The sequence below is a fragment of the Aphelocoma coerulescens genome, chromosome 5 (genome assembly GCF_041296385.1).
Source record: "Aphelocoma coerulescens isolate FSJ_1873_10779 chromosome 5, UR_Acoe_1.0, whole genome shotgun sequence".
NCBI classification, from domain to species: Eukaryota; Metazoa; Chordata; class Aves; order Passeriformes; family Corvidae; genus Aphelocoma; species Aphelocoma coerulescens.
The window spans coordinates 31,412,235-31,440,212 of NC_091019.1; the positions used below are offsets into that span (position 1 = coordinate 31,412,235).

General features: G+C 42.5%; 1 protein-coding gene across 3 annotated transcripts; it reads left to right on the plus strand.

Annotated features, from left to right (window-relative positions):
* Positions 1-98: 98 nt before the first annotated feature.
* ZFYVE1 (zinc finger FYVE-type containing 1) lies at positions 99-27,973 on the plus strand. Of its 3 annotated transcripts, none has more exons than XM_069017498.1 (13): positions 99-503; positions 1,106-1,328; positions 1,461-1,997; positions 15,096-15,600; positions 18,560-18,774; positions 20,792-20,898; positions 21,709-21,817; positions 22,396-22,493; positions 22,592-22,709; positions 23,050-23,220; positions 23,995-24,175; positions 24,673-24,786; positions 25,845-27,973. In XM_069017498.1, exons 3-13 carry the CDS (start codon positions 1,500-1,502, stop codon positions 26,075-26,077), a joined length of 2,349 nt encoding a protein of 782 aa, XP_068873599.1. In that variant the 5' UTR covers positions 99-503; positions 1,106-1,328; positions 1,461-1,499; the 3' UTR covers positions 26,078-27,973. The 3 variants fall into 3 exon arrangements, with proteins under 3 accessions (XP_068873599.1, XP_068873600.1, XP_068873601.1); XM_069017499.1 differs by having other exon boundaries at positions 1,128-1,328; XM_069017500.1 differs by lacking the exon at positions 1,106-1,328.
* The last annotated feature ends 5 nt before the right edge of the window (positions 27,974-27,978 follow it).

The following is a 27,978-nucleotide window of genomic DNA, read 5'->3' on the forward strand; positions in this document are numbered from 1 at the left end:
GCCCGGGGCGGTGCAGCTCCCGGACTACAGCTCCCGGCGTGCCAGCGCCACCCCGCCTTCAGCTCGCCGCCTTCCCGTCTCCGCGGTGAGAAAATAACCCCGAAGTTCCCCGCGATCAGCTGATCCCGGCTGACAACGAGGGGAGCGGGCGGAGGGGGCGCGGGTCCTGGCCGGCCCTGCCCTACTCGGTTCCCCCGGGCGCCCCGACTGCATGGTCGGCCCCTGGGGGAGGAGAACTGGGACACCCCCCCCAGGCGCGGAGGGGACCGGGGGGAGGAGGAAGCCGCGGCCGGGTCCCGAGTCCTTAGTCACCGGCTGCCGGCGGGAGGAAGGGGAAGAAAGGTGGCCGCCGGTTTGTAAACAATAGCCTGGCTAGCGGCGCCCCGTGCCGCGCCGCCTTTGTTCCCGGCCCCGCCGCGGCTCCCGCCCGCTGCCGCCGCTCGGCGGGAGGAACCCGGGGGCTTCCCCCTTCCCGGCCGGCGCAGCAGCGGGCGCAGCCCCAGGTAGGTGCGGGCGCGGGGGGAGGCGCCGGCCGGCACCGCCGTTACGTAACCGCGGGCGGGTCGCGGGGTCCGCCTGCAGCCCCCGCGGGCGGCCGAGCCACAAGTGCGGCTGCTGCGGGGCAGCGCCCGCCCGGGGCCGCGGGACTGGCGGGGAGAGGGGGCGCCGAGGCTCATCCTGGAGCGAGAGGGTCTCCGCGCTGGCTGGGAGCAGGGGAGGCGGCCCGGAGGCAGCGGTCGAAACAAAGGCGGCGGCGGGGTGCGCAGGCTGCCCTCAGCGGGCGCTGGTCTTGGGGCTCTGCTCTGGCAACCTGGGGCGCAGAGGGAGAGGGAGAAAATCCGTCGTCTGTCAGCCTGACCGCGGTAGGGATCGTCTTCCAGTGTTATTAGAAGGAGCGCACAAAGAGAGCGGATTTTTGTTTATCTGGCGAAGCACATCAGGAAATTCCCAGCAAATAAATACTGTGAACTCTTTGAAGGAGGAGCTTAGCTGTGGAGTGAAAGCAGAGAATTTTCTAGTCTTGACACGGTCCTTTTGTGTGTGTGTGTGTACATGTATATGCACTTGTGCGTTTCTGATGCCTTTTTTGTCTCTGTGTCACCAGCTGTCTCCGTTCTCATCTTCAGGGAAATACTTGCTGTATCTGCTGAAGTACAGCAGGCTGGGGTTTTTTTCTCATCACTGAAAGTACATTAAACAGCTAAACAGAGAAAGAATGTATACCAGCATTTGGGTATAATAGTACATGAAACCAGCCACGTTGTCTAAGTTTATTTTGGAGAAAGAAAACTTCATTAGCACTTAACAACACTCTTCCTGTGAGGCAGGTCAGTGTATGAATCTTACAGAAATGTATATTAATTATTTTCAATTAAGTACAGACAGCATTCCTCTTGTGTTTCTGTTGTGAAAATACTAAATTTGCAACTGACTCCTATACATTTCATTGTTTGAAACAGAAACAGGAGGGAAAAACATTGCTTTAAAGAAATCTGAAGATGAGTGCCCATACACAAACTGTGGAGAAAGGACAGAACACAACACTCCTGTGCCAGGAAAGCTATGTTTGCAGTGGGACAGATGAAGCAATCTTTGAGTGCGATGAGTGCAGAAGCCTACAGTGCCAGCGTTGTGAAGAAGAGCTGCATCAGCCAGAAAGGTTGCGGAATCATGAACGGACCCGTATAAGACCCGGCCACGTCCCGTACTGTGACTCCTGCAAAGGTGCCAATGGGAACATAATGCATGCCAGTATGACGGGCTCAAGGCAGATAGCAGCAGTGAGGTGCCAGGTGTGCAAAATCAACCTCTGTGTGGAGTGTCAGAAGAGAACACATGCTGGGGGGAACAGAAGGAAGCACCCTGTCACTGTGTACCATGCCAGCAAAGCCCAAGAACAGGAAGAGGAGGAAGGGATGGATGAGGAGACCAAAAGAAGGAAGATGACAGAGAAGGTTGTGAGTTTCCTCTTGGTCGATGAAACTGAGGAGATTCAGGTAAGAACTGTTGTGGTTTGTTGTGAGCCAGCAAGGTTCCTGAACAAAATTGAATACATTGTATTGCAGTAGGTATCCTGCAAATGGGAGTGCTGGCAGACAATTTCCTGCTATGTGACTAGGAGAGGGTATTTGACTGTACCAAATAGTGCTAATGCAAGACTACAGCCCATTGCTACCATTTAGCATCAGTAAATCCATCTGGTTTTTAGGAGTAGGACAAAATAGAAATAAGTGTCCAAAGTGTTCCATCCAAGTCCTGCAGACACCATGGTTAAGCTATATTGCTTGTCACAGATATTTTTAGATGTTCGCCTTTTGGTGAAAGAGGGGGAATTGCCACTGGGGTAGGCCTGCTGATAAACATGATAGGAACTAGTTGACAAGAATAGCCTCTCAGGAGGCACTATTTTAGAAAGTCTAGCATTCAAGATATGTAGTTATAGAACTCTTCTGTTGGCCCTTACATTTGGTAAGCACTGTACAAGGCAAAATGTGTGAAAGCCACATAGCATATTAATTTCACAACTAAAAATTGAACTTTGCTTTTTGACTTCCAGTTTGCATCCTTGCTGTTAAACCTCATTCGGGAGACTGAGAGAAAATTTGTAGTCACCTTGAGACTCAGTATCTGGTTGCTCCAATTTATCATACTCATGCTACCATCATTAAAAATAATTGTGATGATATTTTTATTTTTGATAGTTATTTGTATCCATGATAGTAACAGTCAACGTGCCTGTCATGCATCACAAGGAAATGTGACTTAAGTATCTCATATCTATTCTATACTATAGGAGTGTGTGTACATACATATATGTGTATGTACACAGTAATTAAACCGTAATATAGGATAGTCTCAAAATGCTTGGGTCATATTTTTGTCAATTCAGGTGTACTGATTGCTAAACTCTCATGGCTTTTGAAGGGGAAAGGGAGGAAAGGATGACAGTCCTTATGGTGCACTGACATAGAAAACACACTATGCAGGACAGCAGTGACTGTAAACTGAGTGCTTGAGTTTCAGGTGTTGTAGCAGTCCTAAGGTTGTATGCCTTCAAGCTCTAAGCACACACTCATTTCCTTGTAGTGTGTGACAGATGCAACTATTACTTTAAGATACAGACTTTTCAATAATCCTTTAGCTACTAGAGCAGGCTCTGAAATGCCTTGGAACAGGGCTGTCCTGGAAAGCTGCTCACGAACTGTGTCTGTGTGTGGTTGTACTGGTTTAAGTTATATTTATACTCATGAATCTGTAAGCCTTATTGAGGTAGACCTTTGGCTGCCTCCTGCAAGCCAAGTGCATTTGCTGTTTAAATGTCATGGGCCATAAAGCCAACTTCCTTATTGAGACAGCAGTGGTCCTTTATCAGATCATAGCAAATTGGTCAGAATAGGGTTGGGCTGAAAAAGCTCTCAAAAAATGATCTTATTTCACTATCAAGATGTTGAATCAGAGTACTTCCATCTGGAGTGGTCTTCTCTCTCTCACAGCTGAATATATATGTGACATCTCACAGCCAGTGTCAAAGCAGTCTGAGGGATTTCAATTAAATTATTTTCTGGCAGCTGGAATTTAAAGACTGCTTGCTATTATAGTGATAATTCTGCTAGTGGACATGAGGACCTTTATTTAGAAAGGCCTGTTAGATGCCACAGAAGATGTCTTCAGTGCTAAGTAGTCATCTTTTGCTCTTGTTAATACTGAGGAGCCTATTTTGCTGTAGGAAAGTGATCATCAGCTTTTTATTTTGTGCTTTTCATTGCTTGAGGAGTAATCATTAGAATGTTCTTTATTTAAACCAACTTTTTGTCCAAAAATGCCAAAAACTTGAAATATGGAGGTGCAGAGTTTGAGGGTGTGTGGCTTTTTAAGCTTGAGCAGACAGGATAAGAATTTAACGTAATTATCTAGTTCAGCTATCTTTAACTGTTTAATGACCTTTGGAACTTTAAAATTGTTGCATTAGTTGGGAAGTAAGAGGAAACTGCTGATTGCCTATCAATGGTAGATTCTGCCATAGCAATGTTAAAAGCTACAAAATTACAAATGTTAAAAGCTACACCTTCCCCCACCCCCCCTGCAGTTAGATGGAACTAGTTATGCTGCTGAACAGATGATGGATCGAGGTAATCACTGATGTATATTTGTTTACAAACATCTAACTTGAAAGTGGATCAATGAGATGGGGACACAGGGCCAAAAGATTTGGTTTTTTGTTTCTTTTGGAACCTGGAGCTGTTAAGCTCAAGTGGTTATGTTTCATCTCACTGTTCCTGTTGGCTTCTTGGAAGTGGTAGCTCTAAAACTGAAGAACATTTATAGTGTGTAAGCAAATGACTGATCTCATTCTAGATCCAGAAGCAATGTGGATTAATCCACAAGGAGCTGTGCCTGAGCAAATTGGTTCAGGGGAGAGGTGGAAACTCTCAGTTTGGGCTCAGCACTACGCAGGTACAGCTGTGATAATTCTGAGATCTGCATAATTGTCCTTGTGCCGTGTTGCACAGATGTGCTGGCCTGCTCAAAGCTTTTTGTGCTTTGCAGGCATAACCGTAAGCTCAGAAAGCTGAGGACTTCTTGTGCTTGTTCAAATCCGCATAGGCAGAAAAGGTCCCATTTTAAACCACTGCTTGTTTGTAGAAAACTGATGGTTTGTAAAGTTTGTATCTGTGAAATACAAGCTTCTCTGTGATGCTCATCGTAACAGCACTATATCTGAGCCCCTCAAAAAGAGGTTGGCTATCTCACGTTAAAAAAAATGTCCTTAAAGGGTAAATCCAAGTTCACACTGCAAGTCTGTGGAAGAACAGAGAGGGAGGTTGTTCCTCGTGGAGTCCAGCCCCAGCTGTCTCACACCACACAGTGCAATGCTGTGCAACTCTTGTGAGTTAGTCCCCAGGCATCTTGACCTACATGATGAATTTTTTTTTTTCCTTTTTCCGGGACTTGTTGCATCTCATAAGACCTTACTGACTTCTATCAGAAAACAAACCTTGACTGTTTTACAAACTGGCATCACCTGCAGTTTAGACCCCATTCTAGGCTCTCTTTCTCAAGCTTTGTTATGCAGTTTCTCTTTACACAGTATTAAACTTTTGGCCTTATCTATTGGATATACAAAACTGAGGCTTCAATCAAATTGTTCTTGATAACTGCAGCATCTGTTTGTTAATTGGCTCCTACATAGTCTATCTTCCTTGCTCATCTGAGAATGATATTGTAGGGTTTACTTCCTCAGTAAATCACTGTGGTCTTGTCACTGCACTCTTTACATCTTCCACATCTCCTCTTTGCCTTGTTAGACTCAAACTGTGTGCCTTCTCTTTTTATATGTGTAAGTCCCTCAACTGAATCTCCTGATCTGCTCCGCTGAAATGTCAGCTTTCCTTTCTTACCTCTAACTTCCTGGATTCTCAAAGAGGCATCATTGTGTTGTCACTAATGCTGCCCCTTGCACACAGGAGGCACTTCCCATAAGAAGTCACAGAATCAATTAATTGGTTTTTTTTAACTGGTATCTATTTTTTTAACTGTGTATCTATTAAGAAAAACACAGTGAAATACAACAATAAAAACATGACTCAGGTTGTGATACTTTTTTCAAATCTTGAGGCTGTCTTACTGTCCTATGAACTTTTCAACTCACCTGGATCTGTCTTTGTATCTTGTACTTATATTTATGCAGTTTCTGGCACAGTTTCCATTTTTGCTTTGTCTTTATGAAGCGTGCTTGCGAAAGAGCTCTTTAGCATAAAGCAGAGTTATGCATCTGAGCTTTACTACTACAATGAGCTTTACTACGGCTTCTGAGGCGGGGCTGAATGCTTCACAATGCATAACAACAGCTTGGTATTTTTATCTTGGGGAACAGATGTTGGGAGTTCTTACAAGATCAGAACTTGGTTGTAGGGTCACTAATGGCTCCTATGATAACACTTTGTCCAAAGCCCTAATTAAGGACTTGGCACATATGCTTAATAGAAGTAGAAACAGTGTTTCATTGACTCCAGAAGATAGAGGACATACTTGGTTATTAATAATCTGCCTTAGAGTTCACTCATCTTTGACCAGAAACTAGCTCTGTCACAAGGCATTATCCAATCTGTGGGTTGCAAAGAAAAATAAAAGGTACTGACATTGTATCCTGACTTACTAAGGAGACTAGAAGGAAAGAAAAATTTCCCTCTAGCTAGTCACAAAAATAATTTCCCCAGCTGTGTAATTTTATGAGGGAGAAGGAGCATACATTTATTGCTATGTCTCCCCTGAGATACCCATAAGAGCTCCCTTTCTTCAGTTTGCAGGGTCTTTTTGTTGTGCCATTAGATATCTCAACTTTCTAAGTATAGCCCCATTCCTTGAGGCTTTTTCTATTCCTTCTAGCAGGTCTAGATGCCTAAAGGAGTAAGGTCTTCCCCTCAGCAAATATGAACGGGATCTATGTACTGCTTTGCAATCAGTTAAGGTAATGCAAAAGGACCCATAGCCCTTATTTAAATGCAGACCATTTTGTACAATCATTAAATAAGCTGTTGCTAAGAGTGTAATAGTCCATGTGTCCTCCTCTATCCCCTCCTGTTAAAAAGTTACACATACATAGTGATAACTCTACAGAGTTGCTAGCTGCATTGCTTTTCTCTCTCCTGCTGTAAACCTGATGGAAGTACTGTGATTTTTCCTTATTATCTACTGATTTGAGCCTGGATGAAGTCTAGGGATGAGAGAATGGAGTCTCTAGGAATGATTGTTCTTGTCAAGTATTCTTTTTTGTCAGTTAGTGGGAGCTAACATGTTCTCTTATGAAAGAAAGTCATGATCTTTTAAGTCTGATTGCTTGCGTTTGTCTAGCAAATAGTGCTAGTTCTTGTGACACTCTTGCTTGATTTGCTGTTGGGGGAATGTGCTTTTGGTAGTTTGTGGGTTTTTTTGTTTTTTTTTTTTTGTGCTTTAGGGTAGCACAATCAGCTGTAAATTTCTGGGGAATGTAGTCCATATCCTGTAACGTAAGGAGTCACAGCTAGTATATTTGCCATGGATATAAAGGAGGAAGAAAAAATGTTGAAGGATCTGAGTTTTCTAGGCTAATGTGATCTGTTGGATCAGGATATGTAATTTCTGTCCCTTGGTACTGTTGATGTGCTATAGATGAGTTTTCCTCCCCTTTGTGCTTTAGAGAGGTTTTCTTGCCAATGTATTTTTGGGAGTTTACTGTCCTACACTCTAGGAATTTTTTCTCTTATTCCTTTGTTATTTTTCAGTATTCCTCCCATCCCAGTCTGTTATCAGTTCACCTACATTTAAGTGCACTGTTTTTCTGTCCTTGGAATAACATAGTAGAGAAACTACTCAGCAATTGCTGGTTAGGAGTGTTCCTTCTTCTGCTGGACATATACCAGTATTTTGAAGAGTATTTTTAGCCATCCATTTAACAAACATACAGATCCTTTGACAGTCTCAGGCTGACTCTTAGCTAATTTTTAACATAGCCACTTATAAATAGTGCTTTTCCCTGGAACCAGTCTTGCACCTTCTTCATGATGCAGTACTCTTGGGCATTAATTAAAGTAAAATATTTTGCTTCCTTCCTGTCTCTTTTGTCCATATGCTGACATGAGTACAGGTGTGGAAAGAAGAGAGCATGTCACAGGTGAGAGAGCCTGGTTGCAAGCCACTCTGGAATTACCCACACTTTCATTCAAGAAGTTCCTGAACTTAATTCAGTTTCTGAACTAAATAGTCTTGGGTGGGGGTAGATGGGGTGTTTTAGTGCTTCCCCTGCTGTACCCCTCTTTGCACTTTTGCAGTGAATCTTTTGGGCTCTTGGATGCTGCCAGTAGGAATGGGATGTGAGTGCTTTGGGGTACATTCAAGAAAGAAAAATCAGCTTGCTGTCTTCTAGTCCTTCTGTCCTTTCCATTGCCTCCACTTTCTCTTTTCTGCAGCAATCACTGGGAGGCAGATGTCACTGCAGCACATGCTTTTGGCTTTTTTATCTGGGCTGTTAAACCTTTGCTGTAGGATCACATAAAGGCAGAAGATTGAGTCCTTTGGCCTGCCTGTCAAAACACCCTGAAATTGGGAAAATGACCAAAGTAATTGTTTTCTAGGAAGAATGCAACTGTTATACAAGTGAGTTTGTAAATGCCCCTCTTAGCAAGGACAGTGGTATAGGTAGTGTCCACCCAGGTAATCTAGTTACTCTTAGTATTTAGGAAAACAGTGGGAACGTGCTCCTTGACTTGCTGTCTTCTGGGCAAGTCTCTTCACATGGATGTGGTCTCTGCTGCTAGAGCTGTGACTTTGGGGTGTTAATTGGTAGTGCTGTGGCCAAATTAACATCTACAGGAACTTGAAAGGTATTTAGGATACAAAACCATGATTTCTGCTTCACTGTTCACTGTTCTCTTTTAGAGTCAGATGATACTATTATGTTAGTGGTTTTTTTCAGCAGTTGCATTTACCTCAAAATCTTTACTAGTTTTCAGTTCTTGCAAAAATAGTTTTTCAGCAAGCTAACAGTTTAGTGGATTTCGTAGTCTTATTTCTGCTTTCAGAAGTTTGATATAACTTAACTCACTTGTCTACAAGGTTAACTTGCTATTGATAATAGCAATATTTCAGTCAGTGTTGCCTCTTGGGTTAGGGAGAGTCCAGTCAAGTTGGATTACTTCCAATCCCCTTGATTTTTTTCCACCACTGTCTTAAAACGTTTGAAATAGGATCTCTTTGGGTAGGGTTGTTAAGCAGGATTTAACTTTTCTCTCTTTGCCTCTGAAAGAGTTCTGTAATAGACAGACATGGTGTAAGTCCTATTGAGACTTGTGCTGTTAAGCTCCATACAAACCCATGAAATATTGAACCTGAATTCCTATGCCAGAGCTGTAGAAAAGAACAGGATAATTTTGGTCTGAAAAACATACTCAGTTCAGGGATAGTATTGTCCATGGGTATGTACTGTGGCTAATAACAAATCTCAACAGAACCCATAGGTGGTACTGCACTGAAGACAAATAAATAGGAAAAAACCCTTCAGGTTAGGAAACACCCCTAATAAAAATGCTTTCATTTGCTTGAGCCAGGAGGAATAAGATCAAAACCAGCTGAAGCTGAGGAGCAATGTCGGAATCTAACCTTAGACATGTCTGTCCCCTTCTTTATTTTGCCCTCCCTGCATCTGGTGTCAGGTCCTTCAATTTTGGCTTGAGGCTTTGTAGAACTCCAGTCCTGAAAATGCTGATGTCCACTGTCAGCTTGGCTGAAGGCTAGGAGATCACTGAGGACAATAATGATTAATGTATTTAAGTATTCTCTGGATAAATAACTTACTTCTGAGTGCCAGATTGTAACTACTGGTGTGACATACACAATTTTATAAACTAATCTGTTGACGCAGCCCTTTGCAGAAACCTTCTCAGGCTACTGTAAAACATTTACATAGTAACAAGTAACTCTTTAACCAATAGAATTAATGAAGTCTAATTTCTGAGATGTCTTCTTCCCATTATCCAGTGCTTGTCCACATTTTCTGTCTTCTGAGTAAGAAGCAATATGTGTGCTGTCATGCACCAGCCAGCATGCTACTGGCTAGCACGTATGGGCATGACTGCTCAGCTTACTACTGTCTTGGAGGCTCCAGGGAGTAGACATGAGACATGCTCTTTCCTCAGTAAGGTTATTAGAGTCTTTCTTTTCTACTCTGTTGTCTATTTTCTTCAAACTTCTGGGAAATTTATCTTTTAGAGGCACTTATTTCTGTATCAAATTGGTGTAATTAGATTATGAATTTTAAGTTATAGGTGGAAGACTTGAGTAATGGCATAAATTATATTTTCCATGGAAAGTCATGCAGAAGAAAAGGTGTAGGAGACAACCTAAGATAGAAAACTAGAGTTGCTTGGACTTAAAAGTCAGCCTTGATTCTTCTTGAGCACCTGCTTTATGATCAAAATCTTCTCTCTTGTTTGGAAGACTCTAAAAGTCAGAGGAAGTAATGACCTCCTGAGGTCACTTTCAACCTGTATTAGCCTAAGATCTTAGAGGAAACAAGGTTTGAATTACTGTGGTTTAGAGCCTGTCTCACAGCTCTGTTGATGTCACGTGTTTCATAGCAGAGTTTCTCTTCCTCAGAGGGAGCTATCTTTTTTGTCACTTGATAACAAGAAACACTTGTGGATATCAACAAAAATTTCTTTTGGGGCAAAAGCAGGTAATTTCCAGTTGCATTTTTAGTAGCCTGTTGCACTTGAGTTGTGGGGGTAAGCCAGTTATGCTTCTTTGTGTTCATGCATTGCCTTTTCAGGAGTGATTGTGAGGAGCCCTGCAGAGATGCGAATTTTGGTGGTGACATTGTACTGTGGTAGAGCTTATTCTTCTCATGTTAGTCTAACTGGCTGTGGTTAAAGGAAGAAATCTGCTTTATAGATTTCTCTCTTATTTTCAATGTACACTGAAACTGTGATTTAATGACCTAAAGGTAGGAGCTGGGGCTTTAGACATGCACCCAACCACTTTTTTTTGAATCTATCTCTGGATAGGAGCTCAGTTTTTTAGAGTTAAAACACAGATTTAGAAGCAGTGTTTTAAACAACTGGTCTGCATTGAGCTGGGCAGATCTGACAGATCTGTTCTGTTTCCAGGTTTAGTGTTTGATATGATACTCTGTCCTTAAGATCAATTACCTAATATTGTCTGTTTTGTTTTAGAAGTTCAGGACTGCTTAAAAGGTTGCAGATCTTCTTTTAGCTTGCTTTGCCATTTCTCCTTCTGATTTAAGGTGTTTGAATTCTTGTAAGCATTATCTTTTAAAAATATTTTCTGAACTGTGAGCAGCATTACTTGTATTGCCAGTGTTAAGTAATGCTTTAAGGTAAATATTTTTTTTCCACTTGATTGCTTTGACTGCTTGTACTGATTTGTCTCAGATGTTTGTAATTTTATGCTGGTATACATTTGGATGTGCTGTTAGGAATCTTCTACCTTACATTTCCATTCATTGAGAAGGGTGTTAAATTTATATCATTCTTATTGATTTAGTTGTTGTGTGTCAGAGGATACTGTCTTGTGCTGGTTGTCTAATCATAGACTCATTTAAATTGGAAAAGAACTTTGAGATCATCAAGTCCAACTGTTAACTCAGCACTGCCAAGTCAACCACTAAACTGTGTCCCTAAGCACCACACCTACACGTCTTTTAAATACCTTCAGGGATGGTAACTCCGCCACTTCACTGGGCTGCCTGTTCCTATGCTTGATAACCCTTGACTCAGAAATTTAGTTATTTATATGATGGTCTCTTTCTTAATTGCAGAAAATATATTTTTGTTATTAAATATACTCTTTAAAACCAGGTCAAGCAATGGGTAAGACTTCAAAACACAACAACAAAAGTACCAACGTAAGTCAAAATGACAGTGTAAGACTAGCAAATGAAGACGCTCTGATGAATACTATGCCAAGCGTTCTTGATTCTTGTTTTGAGCTACTGTGCATTGTGGCGCAGCTCTGGCTTCGTGCACCACTGCCATGAATATTAGCAACCCCTAAAGGATTCTAAAGAGTCTTAAAAGGAGAAAACTGTGGTAAAAATGTCTGATTCTCTTAATGTGTTTGTTTTGCTGGAGGCAGATTTAAAGTTGTATGAGTAACAGGTCATTTGAAACTCCGTTCTATTTTACAGATTTTTCTTCCTGAGCTTTCTAACACTTTTTAAATAACATTGTTACCAAGAGGTTCATAGGTAGGAATGTAATTTTAGCCGTTCTTAAGAAGAGTTCTCTTGTTTAGTGGTTCTTGTTTCATTTTAGGAGTTCTGTTTCTAAACAATTCTACTTAGGGGTCAGATTTAGAAAACTTCTTATGTTAGGTACAATGGATTTCCAAGTGTAGGTGATAAAGAGACTCCAGTTCTAAATGTGCTCCACCGCAGTATGGTATGAGTTTTTGTGCCTGCCTTTTAGAATACTTTAGCTGTCAAGTTCTCTGTTTTTTCCCACTGAGGACCTTCACCTCCAGTTCAGCTGAACTTGGGTGAAGGGACTGCATGGGGAGCTGGATAACAGCTGCTAAAAGCAACCTAGTTAAAACTTTAAAAGAAAGCTAACCAGGATTCTAACATATGATGGAGTAAAAACTGTTCTTTTTAGAAGAGAGTCTCCTAAGAGCTATAACAAAAGTGTAAATGAGTCTCTGATACTAGAAATGGCAAAGTTAAGAAGGCGCTCAAGAGATACAACTCTTATGTTGGGTTAGACATACAGTTTTCATTCTTAATTTGCATTGCTGTGCAGCATAAGGAAGGTTTTGTATTTACCCTCTGCTGTGAATGTCAGAGATCTGGAACTCTTGGGCAATGCAGAAGTGGACACAGTATGGAAACATGAGTCTTTTGCACATGCAACAGAAGGTGGAACCATATAAATTTCTTTAGAGATGAGAAGCAAAACAAAGAAGTGGGGTTAGTACTTTGACATTTAGTACACCCACTCTGACTTCAAATGTCTTGAAGGAACTTGCTCAAGAGAAGTAAATTTGACTGCTGATACGGAGATCATTGTGGATGGTTCTTAAAGAGTATCATTCCTGTACTCAGCATTGGTTAATGTCTACTAGCGCACAAGAACAAGGAGCACCCTATGACATACAAGCATATTCAGTTTCAAAGGGAAGGGCTTCTTTTGGTCATCTTGGCTTGTTTTTTGGTTTTGTCGCTTCTCCCCCTGCATGGAATTTGTTGTAAGGCTGTTTCAGGATCCAGAATTATGACTAGGTTCTAAAAAGGAGGATAGGTCTGCTGGTTCTCTACCAGCTATGAGCTTCTAGGTGCAACCACTGCTCAGGAAGTTCTCGGTCATCTGACTTCTGAGCACTGGTAAAGTGTGCTAGGAAACATTTACTCATTTCATGTCTTAAGTTCTTCCTCATTCATTACCAAGTCCTGTGAGACAACACTGGACTAGACTTTGGTGTGTTCTTGTGCTCCTGGGTAACTTGCTTGTTGAATCACTCCTGAGTTCTGTCCTGAAAGGACAGAAAGTTCTTTCTGCAAGAGCCTAGAAGGGGATAACTTAGAAGGGAGTGTCCTTTGTGTCTTCTGACATTACTGACTCAGCCCCTTCCACAAGCTCTCCCAAACTGCTACCAAAGTAATAACTAGTGCTGGCTAAAAGACCTTAGTCATTAGCTGTCCTGCCAATACTTAAGCAGCTGTTTGAAAACTGATATTTTTTTGTGTTGCCCAGGGAGTACGTAACCATTGACTCTGGCAAAAAGGATCTGTCACCTTTTTAGTGAGAAGTTTGGGAGGTGGGAGTTAAAAACAAAATATTTTGAAGACATTATCATATTCCCTTTTGCTTATGTACACATAACATTTTCACATTGTCAAATCTGTGAATGTTTTTAGTTGCTATTCCGTGAACCAATAACTTCCTTTCATCCACAGAGACATCTTGAGAGACACTAAGCAAAACTGAATCTCTCATCTAAGCTACCTTCCTGATGATAAGCTAGTAATCACAGCTACCAAAAAAGCAAACCCTTTCTTGTGTATCTGTAACTTGAGTGTATCTTGATGTTCTCCCACAGACAACCAGGAAAGATTCTGTTGAGATCATTTTGATGTCTCTTGTTTCCTGTTTTCTTCTACACTATGAGGCTGACTTGAATAGTTTGAGTCTGTGAGAAGCTACTGCAAGCCCACAGCCCACAGATTTTCTTTGTGAATGCTGTTCCCAACTACAATCTGGCACACTGGCTGATTTTTATTTTCCTTCAAAGTCTACATGCTGCTGATTGATTTGACTAAAGCAAATGGGGCTGGCTGAGCCTTAAACTAATTTGCTGATCTAAAAATAAACTTGTTCAAAGAAACCATTTATTACCTCATTGCCTCTCTGGATCATACCTTGTGAGATCTTCCAACTGTACTTGCAGGAGGAGAATAGCTAAGAGCTTCCAGAAGTTAAGAGGCAGGTGAGAGGGGATGGAAGGCCTGCTCCTTTCAGTTGATGGGGATTCATTGAAAAGGGAATTGGGATGAAGGAAGCGAATTTAATCTTTCTCAAAAAGTGCTTCTGTCATGTTCTTCCCCATCATATAACATATGGATAAAACCTGTTGGAAGGTGAAAAAGCAAGGCCGAAACAAACGCATGAAGCATGAAACCTGTGAAAGCCACGAACATATTCTGCAACAAATTCCGGGCAGGCTCTTGTACAGAGCTCTAGCCCATTTCATTGCTACTTTATCTGCTCCTGTTGCTCCAGTGTCTGAACAGAAAATGTGCTGTTCTTTAGCCTAGATAGCATGATGCTTGACACTTAAGCTGTAAAGCCAAAGAGAAGTTACCTGCGCTTCTTCTTGGTTTTGTATGTGTGTTCTTTTGTTTTATTTTTAAAATGAAAGTATAATACAGTAAATTACAAAATGGATCACTGAGGTAGTTGTAGCACTTCTGTGAGAGCCAGTTTGACCTGCTTTGAGCACCTGACTCCAGTACACAACTTTGCTGCTTCTTCTCTGCTCCCCCTTTCCAGCTGAAGGATTGATCAGCTGGAGAGCAGTGGGAATAGGACAGTGTGTCTGTGAGCCCCTGGCTGTGGATAGATGCAACCCAAGTGCATGGCAGACATTCTTCTACCTAAACAGGTGCTCAGCCTCTGTGGATGAGTCAAGTTAAAGTGGCAAAAGCAATCCCCTCTTTCACTCCTGGCTGCTTGCCAGGAGGCTGTTGCTACTGAGAAAGTCTGCCGTGCTCCAGGTAGCTGTTCTGTCAGACTTGGAAGTAGTGTTGTACCCCCTTCTCTGAAAGGACTGCCTCAGAGAATGGGGTGAGGTATTAGAGTTGACTAGACACGTAATCACAGCGAGGCATCACTTCCAAAACAGCTACGTGATGGAACAATATAAATCCATCAATATGTACATTTTACAAAACTGCATTCTAGTATTTTGCTTTGTACTTCTTGGTGCTTCAGAAACTTAATGATGAAGTCTGAAGATTTCTAATCTTATGAATCCTGAAACAGCTGTGTTTTCAGTGTTGTCTACTCCAATTACATAGTTACAATATTTTTCTCTTTTTGTTTTGGAAGGTAAGGAATGAAGAAGACTTTATTAAGAAACTGGACTGCAGTCCTGACCAGCATCTAAAGGTAGTGTCCATCTTTGGGAACACAGGGGATGGCAAGTCTCACACCCTTAACCACACTTTCTTCTATGGCCGGGAAGTGTTCAAGACGTCTCCTGCCCAGGAGTCATGCACAGTTGGAGTCTGGGCAGCCTATGACCCTGTCCGCAAAGTGGTGGTAATTGATACAGAGGGTCTCCTGGGGGCCACTGTGAACCTGAGCCAGAGAACACGGCTGCTGCTGAAGGTCCTGGCCATCTCTGACCTTGTCATCTACCGTACTCGTGCTGACAGGCTCCACAATGACCTCTTCAAATTCCTCGGTGATGCCTCAGAGGCTTATTTAAAACACTTCACCAAGGAGCTGAAAGCTACCACAGCCCGCTGTGGCCTAGATGTTCCTCTGTCAACTTTGGGTCCAGGTGTCATCATCTTTCATGAGACTGTGTACACCAAGCTACTGGGCTCTGGTGAGTAGGCAATAAGAAACTGAATAACAATGTGCTAAACACTGTCTGTAAATTATCAGGTTGCATTGAATATTCAGCATTCTTTACTACCGTGTAAAAACGTGATTTGGGTTTTGCTCTCACTGGTTTTAGTCTGGGAACCAGGCTGTGGAACTAGAAGAGCATTCCCTTATGGTGATCTGACTATTCCAAATCAGCTAGAATAATCCTCTTAGCCAGCTGAACATCAGCACTGAATAGTCATGAGTTCTGCCAGCACAGAGGGCAGAACAGAGGAGGGGTTGTCATACAAGTTCATGAGTATGGGTGATATGGCAGATGAAGGTGAAAACGGATGTGGTGACTTGACCCTGGCTGGATGCCAGGCACCCACCAAAGCTGCTCTATCACTCCCCTCCACAAGTGGACAGGAGAGAGAAAATATAATGATAGTTTCATCAGTTGAGATAAGGTATGGGAGAGATCACTCATCAAATACCATCATGAGCAAAACTGGTTTGACTTGGGATATTAATTGAATTTTTTTACTGACAAAATCAGAGCAGGGTAATGAGAAGTAAAATAAATCTTAAAAACACCTTTCTCTCATCCCTCTCTCCTTCACAGCTTTACCTCCTCTCCCACAAGCCACACAGGGAGACAGGGAATGGGGGTTGTGGTCAGTTCATCACACATTGTTCCTGCTGCTGCTCAGGGAGAGGAGTCCTTCCCCTGCTCTGGTATGGGGTCCCTCCCATGGGAGACACTTCTCCGTGGACTTCTCCAGCATGAATCTATCCCATGGGCAACAGTTCTCCATAAACTGCTGCAACATGGGTCACTCTTCCATGGGGTGCAGCCCTTCAGGCACAGCCTGCTCCAGCATGGGTCCCCTATGGGGTCACAAGTCCTACTAGGAAACCTTCTCTTTGTGGGTCCGCAGGTCCCTACCAGGAAGCTGCTCTAGCACAGGCTTCCTATGGGTTCTCAGCCCTATTTCAGACATCCATCTGTTCTGGTGTGGGCTCCTCCATGGGCTGCAGAGGGACAGCCTGCTTCACTTCACCATGGTCTGCCAGGGAACCTCAGCTCCAGCACCTGGAACAACTCCTCCTCCTCCTCCTTCTCCACAGACCTTGGTGTTCCTCTCACGTATTCTCACACCCACTTTTGTCTGGCCACAATTACATCTTAACATCTTTTCTTTTTTTTACCTTCTTAAATATATTATCACAGAGGCATTACTATCATTCCTGATGGGCTCAGCCTTGACCAGTGGCACATCCATCCTGGAGCTGGCTGTCATTGGCTCTGCCAGACATGGGGGAAGCTTCCAGCAGCATCTCACAGAAATCACCCCTGTTGCTCCCCCACTACCAAAACCTGGCCATGCAAACCCAACACAACTGACATACCCTGGGATTTTGGCAGGGATATGTAGAATGCTGTTAAAAAAAAACAAGATAAAATCCTGTGTAGAAACTAGGAGGAGCAAGAATTATGACATTGATGAACGTCACTCTGCTTTTTTAAAATTCTGTGGACCAAAATCATTCTGAGGCTTATGTGAGGTTGGGACTGAGGTTGTGGTGGCACGGAGCTGATGACTTGATGCTACGTTTCTCTGTGCAAGTATCTGATAAGACCAAAGGAGCAGACCTGCAGACTATTATTCCCACCACTTTCAGTGTTTTTCACAGTAGTTTTAACTTGGCTTATGTGATATTGGATTATGCATATTTAAATGGTGTATTTTATTTGTATATCTGAGTGAAATACACTGTCTTATGGAAGAGACGTGTTTTTATTTTGGCTATACAGTTTCTTCCCATTTTTTGTGTATTTCAAAAGGCGTGATGAAACCTTTCTTAATTTGATCTGGTGTTTTGATAAGGAAGAGCCGTAATGAATTGGCCTGCAGTGACTGAGGCTCAGTCCTGTTGTTTGTGAACATCTAGGAGTCATCTCTTGTGTAATAAATACCCCAGCAGTCCTGCTGGCCCACATTCTCATTTTGGCTTTTCTAACCAGTGAGGTTTTAAACCTGTAGAAGAACTTGACATTCTTTCTGGTTATTATTAGAGTAACTTCTTTATACCCTTTACCTTACCTGTAAGGCAGTTCCTTTTCTTATATACCAATTTACTGATTAGCAATTCAGCCTTTCATAAAGTTGTTGACATATACTGTTTCATCAGTTCAGCCTTTAGTGACTCATGAGGACACTTTGCACCTGTATGCAAAGTCAGGGTCATAAAAAAAATATATTTTTATGGTCACTTCCCATCACAATAGGAATAGGAAAGAAACCTCTTAGCATATGGATATGCAGAAAGCTGTAACCATCTGTCTCAATGGATAATTGAGATAAGTGTGTTTATGTAGTTTTAGGACAGGGAAGATGGGGCCTGCCTTATTCTGAAATGTACAGCAGATATTTGGAAGCAGGCAGGAGAATGTGGTTGGCACTGTGGAGTCTGACCTGATGTGGCCAGTTCTGAAGTGCTTTGCCATGTAGAAGTTGTTGATAAAGGCTTGGTCTTCCTTGCTACAGGGTTGGCATGGAGAACAGGCAGCCCATGTAAGGTTCATGCCCTCCAGTTATCAGATGCTAGGAATAGCTATACCGGGCTATGGTCTGGTGAGAAGAACTAACAAATGTGCTGATATTGTGTTTCCTCGTATTATGTCCTAATTTGCTCCTTAATCTGGATATCTGTGTTTCAAAATCTAGATGTGTCTGGTTTTACCTGAGAAACTTGGTCTTAGAATTTAAAGCTGTTTATCACAAAAGAGAGGCTGCTTTTGGAAAGTTTGTTTCTTTTCCTTGTTTTAAAATATAATGATAACTGCATTACAGATGTATTAGAAGATTTAATTAAGAAAACTAGAACTATATTGCATATGAAAGTACTATGCAATTAAAGTCCTGTTTTAAACAATCAGTTGTTCATGAACTTGCTGATACTCTTATATATAGATCATCCTTCGGAGGTTCCTGAGAAGCTCATTCAGGATCGGTTTCGGAAGCTAAGCTGTTTTCCTGAGGCTTTCAGCTCCATTCACTACAAGGGAACAAGGACATACAATCCTCCAACAGATTTCTCTGGGCTTAGGCGAGCTGTGGAGCAGCAGCTGGAGAACAATACTACTCGGTCACCTAGACAGCCCGGGGTTATCTACAAAGCACTGAAAGTAAGTGCAGAAGAGTTTGTCACAGTTCTTATTTGTACCACTGTTGCTAGTAACTCAGCTGCAGCTCGTAAAGGCAGAGCATCTGAACCAGTGATGCAGACTTGCATGCAGGTCTTCCATGAGAGTGATAATTTTGTCTAACAGCCAGGGGGGCAGGGTAGTTTTTTTGACTTTAAAACAAACACTTTGGTAAAGACCATGGAAGGTCAAGAAAAGTTAAAGAGCCAAACTGAGCAAAATCACAAAACTGAGCTGGGAAGAAAAAAGTAACTGATGCTGTGAGTGACAAGCACTTAATGACAGTGATTTACGAAGAGAGACCTTAGAAGGTGTTTTTTATAAAATTCCTAAAGATGGCCTCAGCACAAGAGGAGAAAATGCAAGAGACTTGGAGGGAGTTAATAGTTGGCAAGACCTAGCACTGCACAGTGTAACCCAAGGGCTAGGAAGCAAAAAGGAGGAAGGACTTGTGCTGGTATCTAGGGATGGGATCAAGCCAAATGATGTATTACTTCAGAGCGAGTGATTTTTCTTAGATGGTTCACTTTGCTAGGATATCAGAGGGATTTTTGGGTCTTTAAATTTGCAGTCCTTCCTACAAGCTTCCACATACCACTACCTGATTAACATCATCTTTTCTTTGGCCCAAAGAGCACGGCTGTCACTGGGGAGGGGCAGGCAGAGCTGGGGCATATCTGCAGAAGAAGGTAGTGTTAGCAGTCTTCTCTGATGTTAGTCACAGCTGTTGGAACAGATAATTCTGGCTGCTCTGCATTAGTGGTAGCTGAAGCACAGAGGGAAGTGTCAGGTTGACATGTACTGTAGACAATTATTTGCATTAGGGAGCAGACAGGCAGAAAGAGGAAAGACAGTGGGAATTGTTAATTTTAGTTTAATTTCTAGGACTTTATTGCAATAATCAAGTAACCTGGTTTCAGATATAGCTGCTGGTATACTTAAATTCATGTCCAGTAGAGTGTTTGCTGTGTTTGGATCACTACTAACTACAAATTAACTTCTTTTGCTTCACTTGCTGAGGACACAAGACTTGCTAGAGATCTCCACTTCCTCTAACTTTTGAATTCATTGGCCAGTATCAGTTTCAGGAGAATGTAAAGCAAATTTCTTTGAAATTATGTGAAATAAAATGTTTAAATAGAGGACTTATCTGAGGGAAGCTGTGGTGAAAGAGGTATACACACATCTGTGTGTAAGTGCAGTCAACCCTTGTTAGACAGCACAGATGCACCCACTCCACCCACCCCAATGCTTTGAGGGGAGAGGGAGGAAGAGAAAGGCAGGCAGCCACTATATTAACCTCAGCTGTAGGAGGAGTTTCAGCTAGATCTCATGCCTTCAGAGATCTCCATCAAAAAAAGCTGTAATCATTTGCTTTGTTCTGGTGCTTTTTTTTCCCCCCCTTAGCATAACACCTGAAAGAACTGCAAAAGTTAAATGTGCCAAGGCTAAGGACTGATTTAATCTGAGAATGGATGTTCCTAGGAAAGGGTACGAATCCCTTTGTCTCAGTTTTGCCATTTCACCAGAGAAGAGCAGTTGTTCTAGTGGCTGGAGGAAAGCTCAGGGCAGCACTTTCTGAGCCTAGGGGCAAAAAAATGTGTTCTCATGAACTACAAGAAATGATCCTCTGAGTTTCTTTTCAGAAGTTTTCAGAATGCAAAGCCCTTTTAGCAAGAACCCTGCTATTTTGAGCAGGGATTGGATCCACAGCGATCCAGGTGCAATCTTCTACCACCCATTTCTACTACAAACTTCAAAGTAGGGACAGGAGGACAGGAAAGCAGGGAAAAATAGTATCTTACAAGTGTTCAGGTCACTTCCATAAAAGTGCAAGGTTGCCTTCTTGGTTGGTTTCCAATCCTTGTTTTGGTTTCCAGGCTAGTAAGACACTATTTGTTAGCTGTGTACTCTCTCTGCCTCTCCCTCCATGCTTTTTCTTGCAAAATATCTTCATTGCCCTTAATTCCTTTCCAGTTCATTCTTTTTTGTTTGATAGGCTCTAAGTGACCGGTTCAGTGGGGAGATCCCTGATGACCAGATGGCTCACAGCTCTTTCTTTCCAGATGAATATTTCACATGCTCCTCTGTGTGCCTCAGCTGTGGGTAAGTAGATGAGAAATGCTTCTCCATCCTTTTAGGGGATAGTGCTGCCTCAACCTGCAGCCACAGAACATAAAGTTTCTGTGACATCTTGACACCTGATATCAGCTATCCTCAGCTAGTACTTCCAGGAAGAATTAGCTTGAAATCCAACTCTTATGTGAATTGGACAACCACTATTGCCACATCCCAGCTGGAAGCATGGTTTTTGCCCACTCTGTTTTTGTGCATGGCTACAAACCTGTGCTGCCCATATCTTTTCCCAAATGCAAGCAGGGCAGGAAGAAAGGAGTGTCTAAATAAATCCCCTGAAATTTCCTATCATGTTTTTCTCTTGACATTTTTATTGCCTAAACAGTATAAACAATCCTAAAGCATACCTCGTGGAGTGGAGCTGTATTCAGTGAGTAGGTCTAAGTGGAGTTCCATATTTGATTAGATCTTGGCTGGTAGCTCTCTGGAAAGAGCCCAAAGATTGAGCCTGGAAGGGCAGTAGATGGCAGTCAGTGCTCTGAATCTGGGAGCTGTATAGCAGCATGATGTTGTAGCTGGTTATGCTTCTTTTCTGATGCCGAGCATTTTCTGCAGTGAACTGTTGTGTGGTGCTGCTTTGTATGTGAAACAGTTGCTACGGCTCCTTCTGAAGAGCCTGCCTTTCAATAATAAATTATGTCATTGCCATATGTACAGTTGTGAAGATGGTTTGAGGGCACAACATCTATAAAAATGCAAGATAGCAGTAAAAATGAAATCTTGCTGACATCTGTCATGTGTCTAACAGCAACAACTCATGGTTTGCTCTTGCATACTCAGGTGTGGCTGTAAGAAGAGCATGAACCATGCAAAGGAAGGAGTCCCTCATGAATCCAAAAGTCGATGCAGATATTCTCACCAGTATGATAACAGAGTCTACACTTGCAAGGTGAGTAGCGATACAAGGACAAGGTCTGAAGAATGATAAAGGAAAGGATGACCCAGTAAATGACAGGCATGTGCCTGTTTTAATCCTTTTTTTTTGTTTTTTAATGTCAGAAGTGCTCATAGCCTTGACAAGAAAAATTGATCCTTATTTGACTTGTATGTTTGCTTGGAGAGTTCATCACCTCTGTGTGCTACGTGTCATTTTCTAGCTAAATTGTGAAGCTTGATGCTCTTAACCTGGGTAATGCTGACCTTTTATGTATTTGACATGGTTACTCTTCTTATTTGCTTGTGCCCAGTGCTTGGTATTAGCCAATGTTTCTGAAGGATGTCTGCAGGAGACAGGAAAATTTTTGGCTACCATCATGGTCTTTATTGATGTAGAAATACTTCCCTGATGTCATCACTGATAGTGGGTTTGGTTTTGCTTTGTTTTCAAATGAGTTCTGATGAGTGATCCTCTGCTGTGGACCTCTGTATGCTAATTATATGCTTTACGTGGACAAACAGCAGCCAGATGTAGATTTGGATTCCCAAGAATGTGGGTTCAACCCACTACATTGAGTCTTTATGTTGTAGGCCTGTTATGAACGAGGGATGGAGGTCAGCGTGGTGCCAAAAACCTCTGCTTCCACAGATTCCCCTTGGCTGGGCCTTGCCAAGTATGCCTGGTCAGGGTGAGTACTGCAGCTGAGATCTCTCTGCTCTCTGTGGTCTCTGCACTGCCTGGTGCTTGGGACTTGCCAGAGAGGTAACCTGTCCTCCTCTTGTGCAGGTACGTGATCGAGTGCCCCAACTGCGGGGTGGTGTACCGCAGCCGGCAGTACTGGTTTGGCAACCAAGATCCTGTGAACACTGTAGTGAGGACAGAAATTGAGCATGTCTGGCCAGGGGTAAGTCTGCTTGCTGGATAGTCTTTGTGTATGTGTGCAGCCATGCACATGCTAATTTGGTTCTTCTGGACGTTGATGGAGAAAATAGATTGCCTTTCATTAAGCTGGTCCCTGCTGTTCGAAAGAGCCTTTGCAAGGGCCTTCAGACATCTTTTGGCTATCTTGAAATGGCTAAGTTGCCAACCTACTCCTGTCTTTCAAAGCAGGGCTGGTGAATATTTTTCTCCTGCTTGCCCTCCAGTTTAACAGGAGCAATGGGTTGCAGAGCCATCTTCACCTTTAAAAAAAAAAAGGTGGTTTCCCTCTTTTTATTCTCAAATTAATATCTGTTTCATTCCAGACTGATGGATTCCTGAAAGACAACAACAATGCAGCTCAGCGTTTGTTGGATGGCATGAATTTCATGGCTCAATCAGTATCTGAACTTAGCCTAGGACCCACAAAAGCTGTGACCTCCTGGTTGACAGACCAGATTGCCCCAGCTTACTGGAAACCCAACTCTCAGATCCTGGTAAATAGCAGTTGCTACAGAGAAAGGCTTTGCATAACTAAAACCCCTTTTCCTTACTCTTTAAGTAATGCAGTACTTTGCAGATTCCAAATGCTTCTTCTTTTACTGCAGCAATCCCTACTCCTACAAGTTCGAGAAAACTGAAGTGCGTTCTCCTCTTCCCATTCTTGACTTAGCCAGAGAAAGTATGAACAGAGACTTGGCCCAGCCCTGATAAAGAGACTGTTTCTCCCTGCTCTTTGTGAGCTACTCTCCCTGCAATATCAGAGAAAATCTTGGCTTGCATGAACTTGTTTTTTAAAGCAAAGAACCAACATCTTAAATATGGCTACTGCAGTTGATAGTACTATTTTTATAGGTGCAGAGATTAAACTCTGGTTGTATACCAGATACAAAAAGCTGGCCCAAAGAGTTCAACTAGGAAAGGAGTCCCTGTGTCTTGCTGGAAACAGATTCTTCTTCAATGAAAACTGCCTTCTGAATTCTTAGCCCACACAAAGGTCAAATGTCCATCATTCAGCCCTGTGTGATGTGCCTATGTTTGTGATTGTGAACAAAGGGATCAAAGCAATATATTGGCTTAACCACTGTACACCTACCATTCTGAATCACTTCCCTGAGGTAAAGTTGTTGGGCTGATAGCACCCAAGTCTTGTGTGTAACTGTATTTTTCACAATTTCACTCTGAGACTTGCCATCCTGGGCTTCTGCTCTCTATTTTTCACTTAAGGAAGATCAAACTAACAGTTCTTCTTTCTGTGTTGTTCTGATTAGAATTGTAAGAAGTGCAACACGCCTTTCAAAGATAACGACACAAAGCATCACTGCCGGGCCTGTGGAGAGGGCTTCTGTGATGGCTGTTCTTCCAAGACCCGTCCAGTGCCTGAGCGAGGCTGGGGACCAGCACCAGTGCGCGTGTGTGATAACTGCTATGACAACAGGGGCATCCAGTTAGGTAATCTTGAGTTGATTGTGACAGAACTATTCCTGGGCAATAGCCTGAAGTCTTTGTCCCTGATTTCTGGATCACAACCATTCCCAGTGGGTGTAGACAGTGTTGTTCACGCTGGGCTTCCATAAAATTTTGGTAAGGAAGCTGAAGAGCTCAATACCTTTTGGAAAGATGACCCTACTAGATACCTGACCTGCTTACAAAATTATTTTCTAATTGTATCTTTATTTTGTTTTCCTAGCAACTGCTGATGGTCTGGTGCTAACATCAGAGAAGGGATGCTTATGTTACAGCAGACTATATATTTTGTCCATTATTGCTAAAATGAACACTCTGCAATCCGAGATTGTGGATGGGGGACATAAAGGCTGAGGAGAGATTCCAACCTGCCTTTTGGGTTTGCTGCTGGTTTTGTTAATGTAAATTAACTGAAACTTTCAGTTACAGGCTGAAATGGTGGTGGACTTAGGTGTTGACCCCTTCACTCTTGTGTCATGCAGATGTGGCTGAGCTGCCTTCAGATGAGGAAGGGGGGACACTTATTGCCAGGAAGGTGGGGGAAGCTGTGCAAAACACACTTGGAGCAGTGGTGACAGCCATGGACATTCCCTTAGGTGAGTTCTGTTCTCTTCTGATGGATTTTTTTTGTCTAAACACATTTTTGTTTTCAAAGAGCAAAACTTGTTACTAAACTTCAAGAGTTTGTGTCACAGGCTGACACCTCTGCTATGATACTACTGTTGGTTGAGAGTTCTACAGCCCTCCGGACCTCTTCTGCTTGATGTTTCCTCTTGGTTTTCAGCATGTTGTTTTTGCAGATCACACTTTCTCTTTTCACCCTATTATGCAAAACTGCACCAAGCTGTGAGTAATTCACGCTCCCCTGATGCGTTCACTGCAGTGACCTGCCATTTGGAGTTCCATAAAGATTGGCCAAATTAAGAAAGCATTTTGTCAGGTTTGGTTTTCTTCCAGAGATGCTGAGTGCCTTTTAAGTGTATTCATGGATACTGCTGGCACTTGGTACTTCTGAGGGGAGGGCTGAGAATTTGAAGCTGTCCAGGTTGGTAACGATGGGGAGGTATTCAGTAGTGTGATCTTTAAGGGTGAGCTTAGTACAGGGAACCTCTGCTGCTCTTCCATGTGCTGGGTGGCAGTTCAGGTATGTCAGCAAACATTTCACATTTGAATTTTCTGTTGTTGGACGTGACTTCCTACTCATTGTGCACATTGCCTACAGCATGTCTGGCCATCACCTGTGCGGGTGTTTCTCTCCAACTCAATGAAAGGCAGAATAAATCCCTTTCTCAGTTCAGACAGTACATGGATTTCTGATTATTTGGTTTGGTGACTTGGTGGTTTTTTTGGCCACAGCTGAAACTAAAGGTAGGGAAAAGCAAGTGTCTTAACCTCTGGAAGAGTCTGAGTAAGGCAAGATGTCACTATTAAAGAGTTTACCTTTGAAAAGAGGCAGAATGTGGGAGAATGGTAGAATGCCCTAAATGGCTACTCGTTGCTCTGGATTCTGTCAGTAGGTCAGCTCTCCCTTAATGGCAGCGGTATGACTTGCAATGTGTGAGTGCCTCCACTGGAGTACATTCTTGACATGCTCATGTTCATGGATTATTTTGTTCTCCCTCTTTCTCATCCCCCCACTTCACTTCCTCCTTAGGTCTGGTAAAAGATGCTGCCCGACCTGCGTACTGGGTACCAGATCATGAAATCCTGCACTGCCACAATTGCCGAAAGGAATTCAGTATCAAACTTTCCAAACACCACTGTCGGGCCTGTGGCCAGGGATTCTGTGATGAGTGCTCACACGACCGCAGAGCGGTTCCCTCTCGCGGATGGGATCACCCAGTCCGAGTTTGCTTTAACTGCAATAAAAAGCCTGGTGACCTTTAACCCCAGGCTGCTCTCCAGATCTTTGCAATTCCTTATGTTCTCAGGGTTACAAATGAAAATATCTGGTCTCCCTTTCACCTTCTAACCTGTTGCAGCCAGAGTGCATGTTTCCAGTTTCTGGCCTCCTCTCGTGTTATATCCATCTTGGAACACTGGGAATGAGCTTACATTCAGCCTCTAGGTTTTAATTTCAAATTAACTGGGAAAGGGAGGGAGCTCCCTTGTAAATGAGCAAACCAAAATCCAGTGTATTTTATTCCAGTAAAAAAAAAAAATATATATATATATATATCAACTATGTATAATTTAGTATATTAAGAATATGGTTGAATAATGAAGCTTTGAGTATTCCTAGTTCAAATGATGGATGGTGTTGTTCCTTACTGTATTGGATCAGAATTATGGCCTTCTAATTCTACTTTTGGAATGTCTTGCTGATCGTGATGTCCTGTGAGGAAGGTTTGGACTCTGTGCTGCCAGGAATCTCCAGTGTTGATATGTGAATTACACCTGGTAATTCAACCAACTCTACATCTGGAGGTGCTGCCCTTCTGGCTGTGGAAGATTAAACCTAGTTTAATTAGCAAGTTTGTTTGAACTGTGATATGAGCAATGGTCTTGCAGTGCAAGAGGTATCAAGTTAACACACACTCCCTGGCAGAGACCGGTAGAGCTCTGAAAGGTAAAGCAAATCCTATGGCACGAGGCAAAGCATTCTGATTTTGCCATTTCAGCTTCAATACCAGATCAAAAGGTAGCAGGGTCTTGCTCTCCCTGTCAATATTTTCATGTACTCAGGTTTTCTTCAAGTTTCACTGCAAGATCATTGCAGTTAAAAGTTTTGTCCAGAGCAGAACAAAAGAACAAGTTTTGTAGGCAATTCTGAAATACGAAGTTTGAGTTGTTTGGGTTGTGATGACTTTCCTTTTCCCCCACTTTTTAAGTGATCCTGTAGTCTCTGAAGCCTCTGTGTTCTCAGATATGGTTGCATAGAAACTGCACAGATTTGACTTACTTTCTTCTAATAATATGAACTTACAAATCAACCTGGAAAATGGGAACCTTTCTTCTTTGCTCCTAGCAACTGGCACTCAGTAGACTTCATCCTTTTATGAAAGCACTGCAGTGAATTCACTGATTTTATTATGAAAAGCACCACTTAACCTAACTTATATTGTCATGTACTGTGGATTTGTGGTTCCACTTAAAAGAAGTAAGAGACCGTTGTGGATTAAACTGCCTAAAATTCTCCCTTCTTGGCTTACATAGACAAGAATTCTTTCACCACATGAGAGTTGCCTCCTCTTGGAGTGGCTGGAGTTTAATGCAGTGTCCTGGAACTGTGATATTTTTTCCCAGCTTATTAAATGTGCTCTTGTGTAGATGAGTGCCCAACACCCTGTTTTAAGACTGTATTATTAAATTAACTGCTATAAAGAACTTTATCTTCTGAACAAGCGTACTGACTTTCCTTGTAACAAGCAGTTCTCACTTTGTCTCTGAAAGAACACGCTCACAAAGTGATTGTCCCTTCACAGCTACATCCAGTCTACACAAGGAAGTAGACTTAGAAGATGTTCCAGGACACCTTCGGTACTGGCCAAGTTTACTGCAGATGGTCTCATGTTTTTGTAAGCAAAAGCCTGCCATAAACTGACAGTTGTCCAAGTAAGGGCATGAGTAGGTAGAAATCCTCGTTTAAAAGACATTCTGTACATCTGGCATAATCCTGTGCTTCAAAGTATTCTTTATTTTTTTAATGGGTGAGCAGTGTGTTCTTGGTTTGTAGGCTGTGCCTTGTGTGCTGTTTATGCATGTAGCTTTACTACCATGTTAATGCACAAAGAGAAAGCAGCCATGACATTCCTTGTATAAAATCTTTGGCATCTGTTTCAACTTGT

Coding starts and splice junctions, on each gene's coding strand:
- ZFYVE1 (XM_069017498.1), top strand. CDS start 1,500: ATGAGTGCCCATACACAAACTGTGGAGAAAGGACAGAACACAACACTC. Junction 1,998..15,095: donor ATGAAACTGAGGAGATTCAG/GTAAGAACTGTT, acceptor TTGTTTTGGAAG/GTAAGGAATGAAGAAGACTT. Junction 21,818..22,395: donor ACAGAGTCTACACTTGCAAG/GTGAGTAGCGAT, acceptor TTTATGTTGTAG/GCCTGTTATGAACGAGGGAT.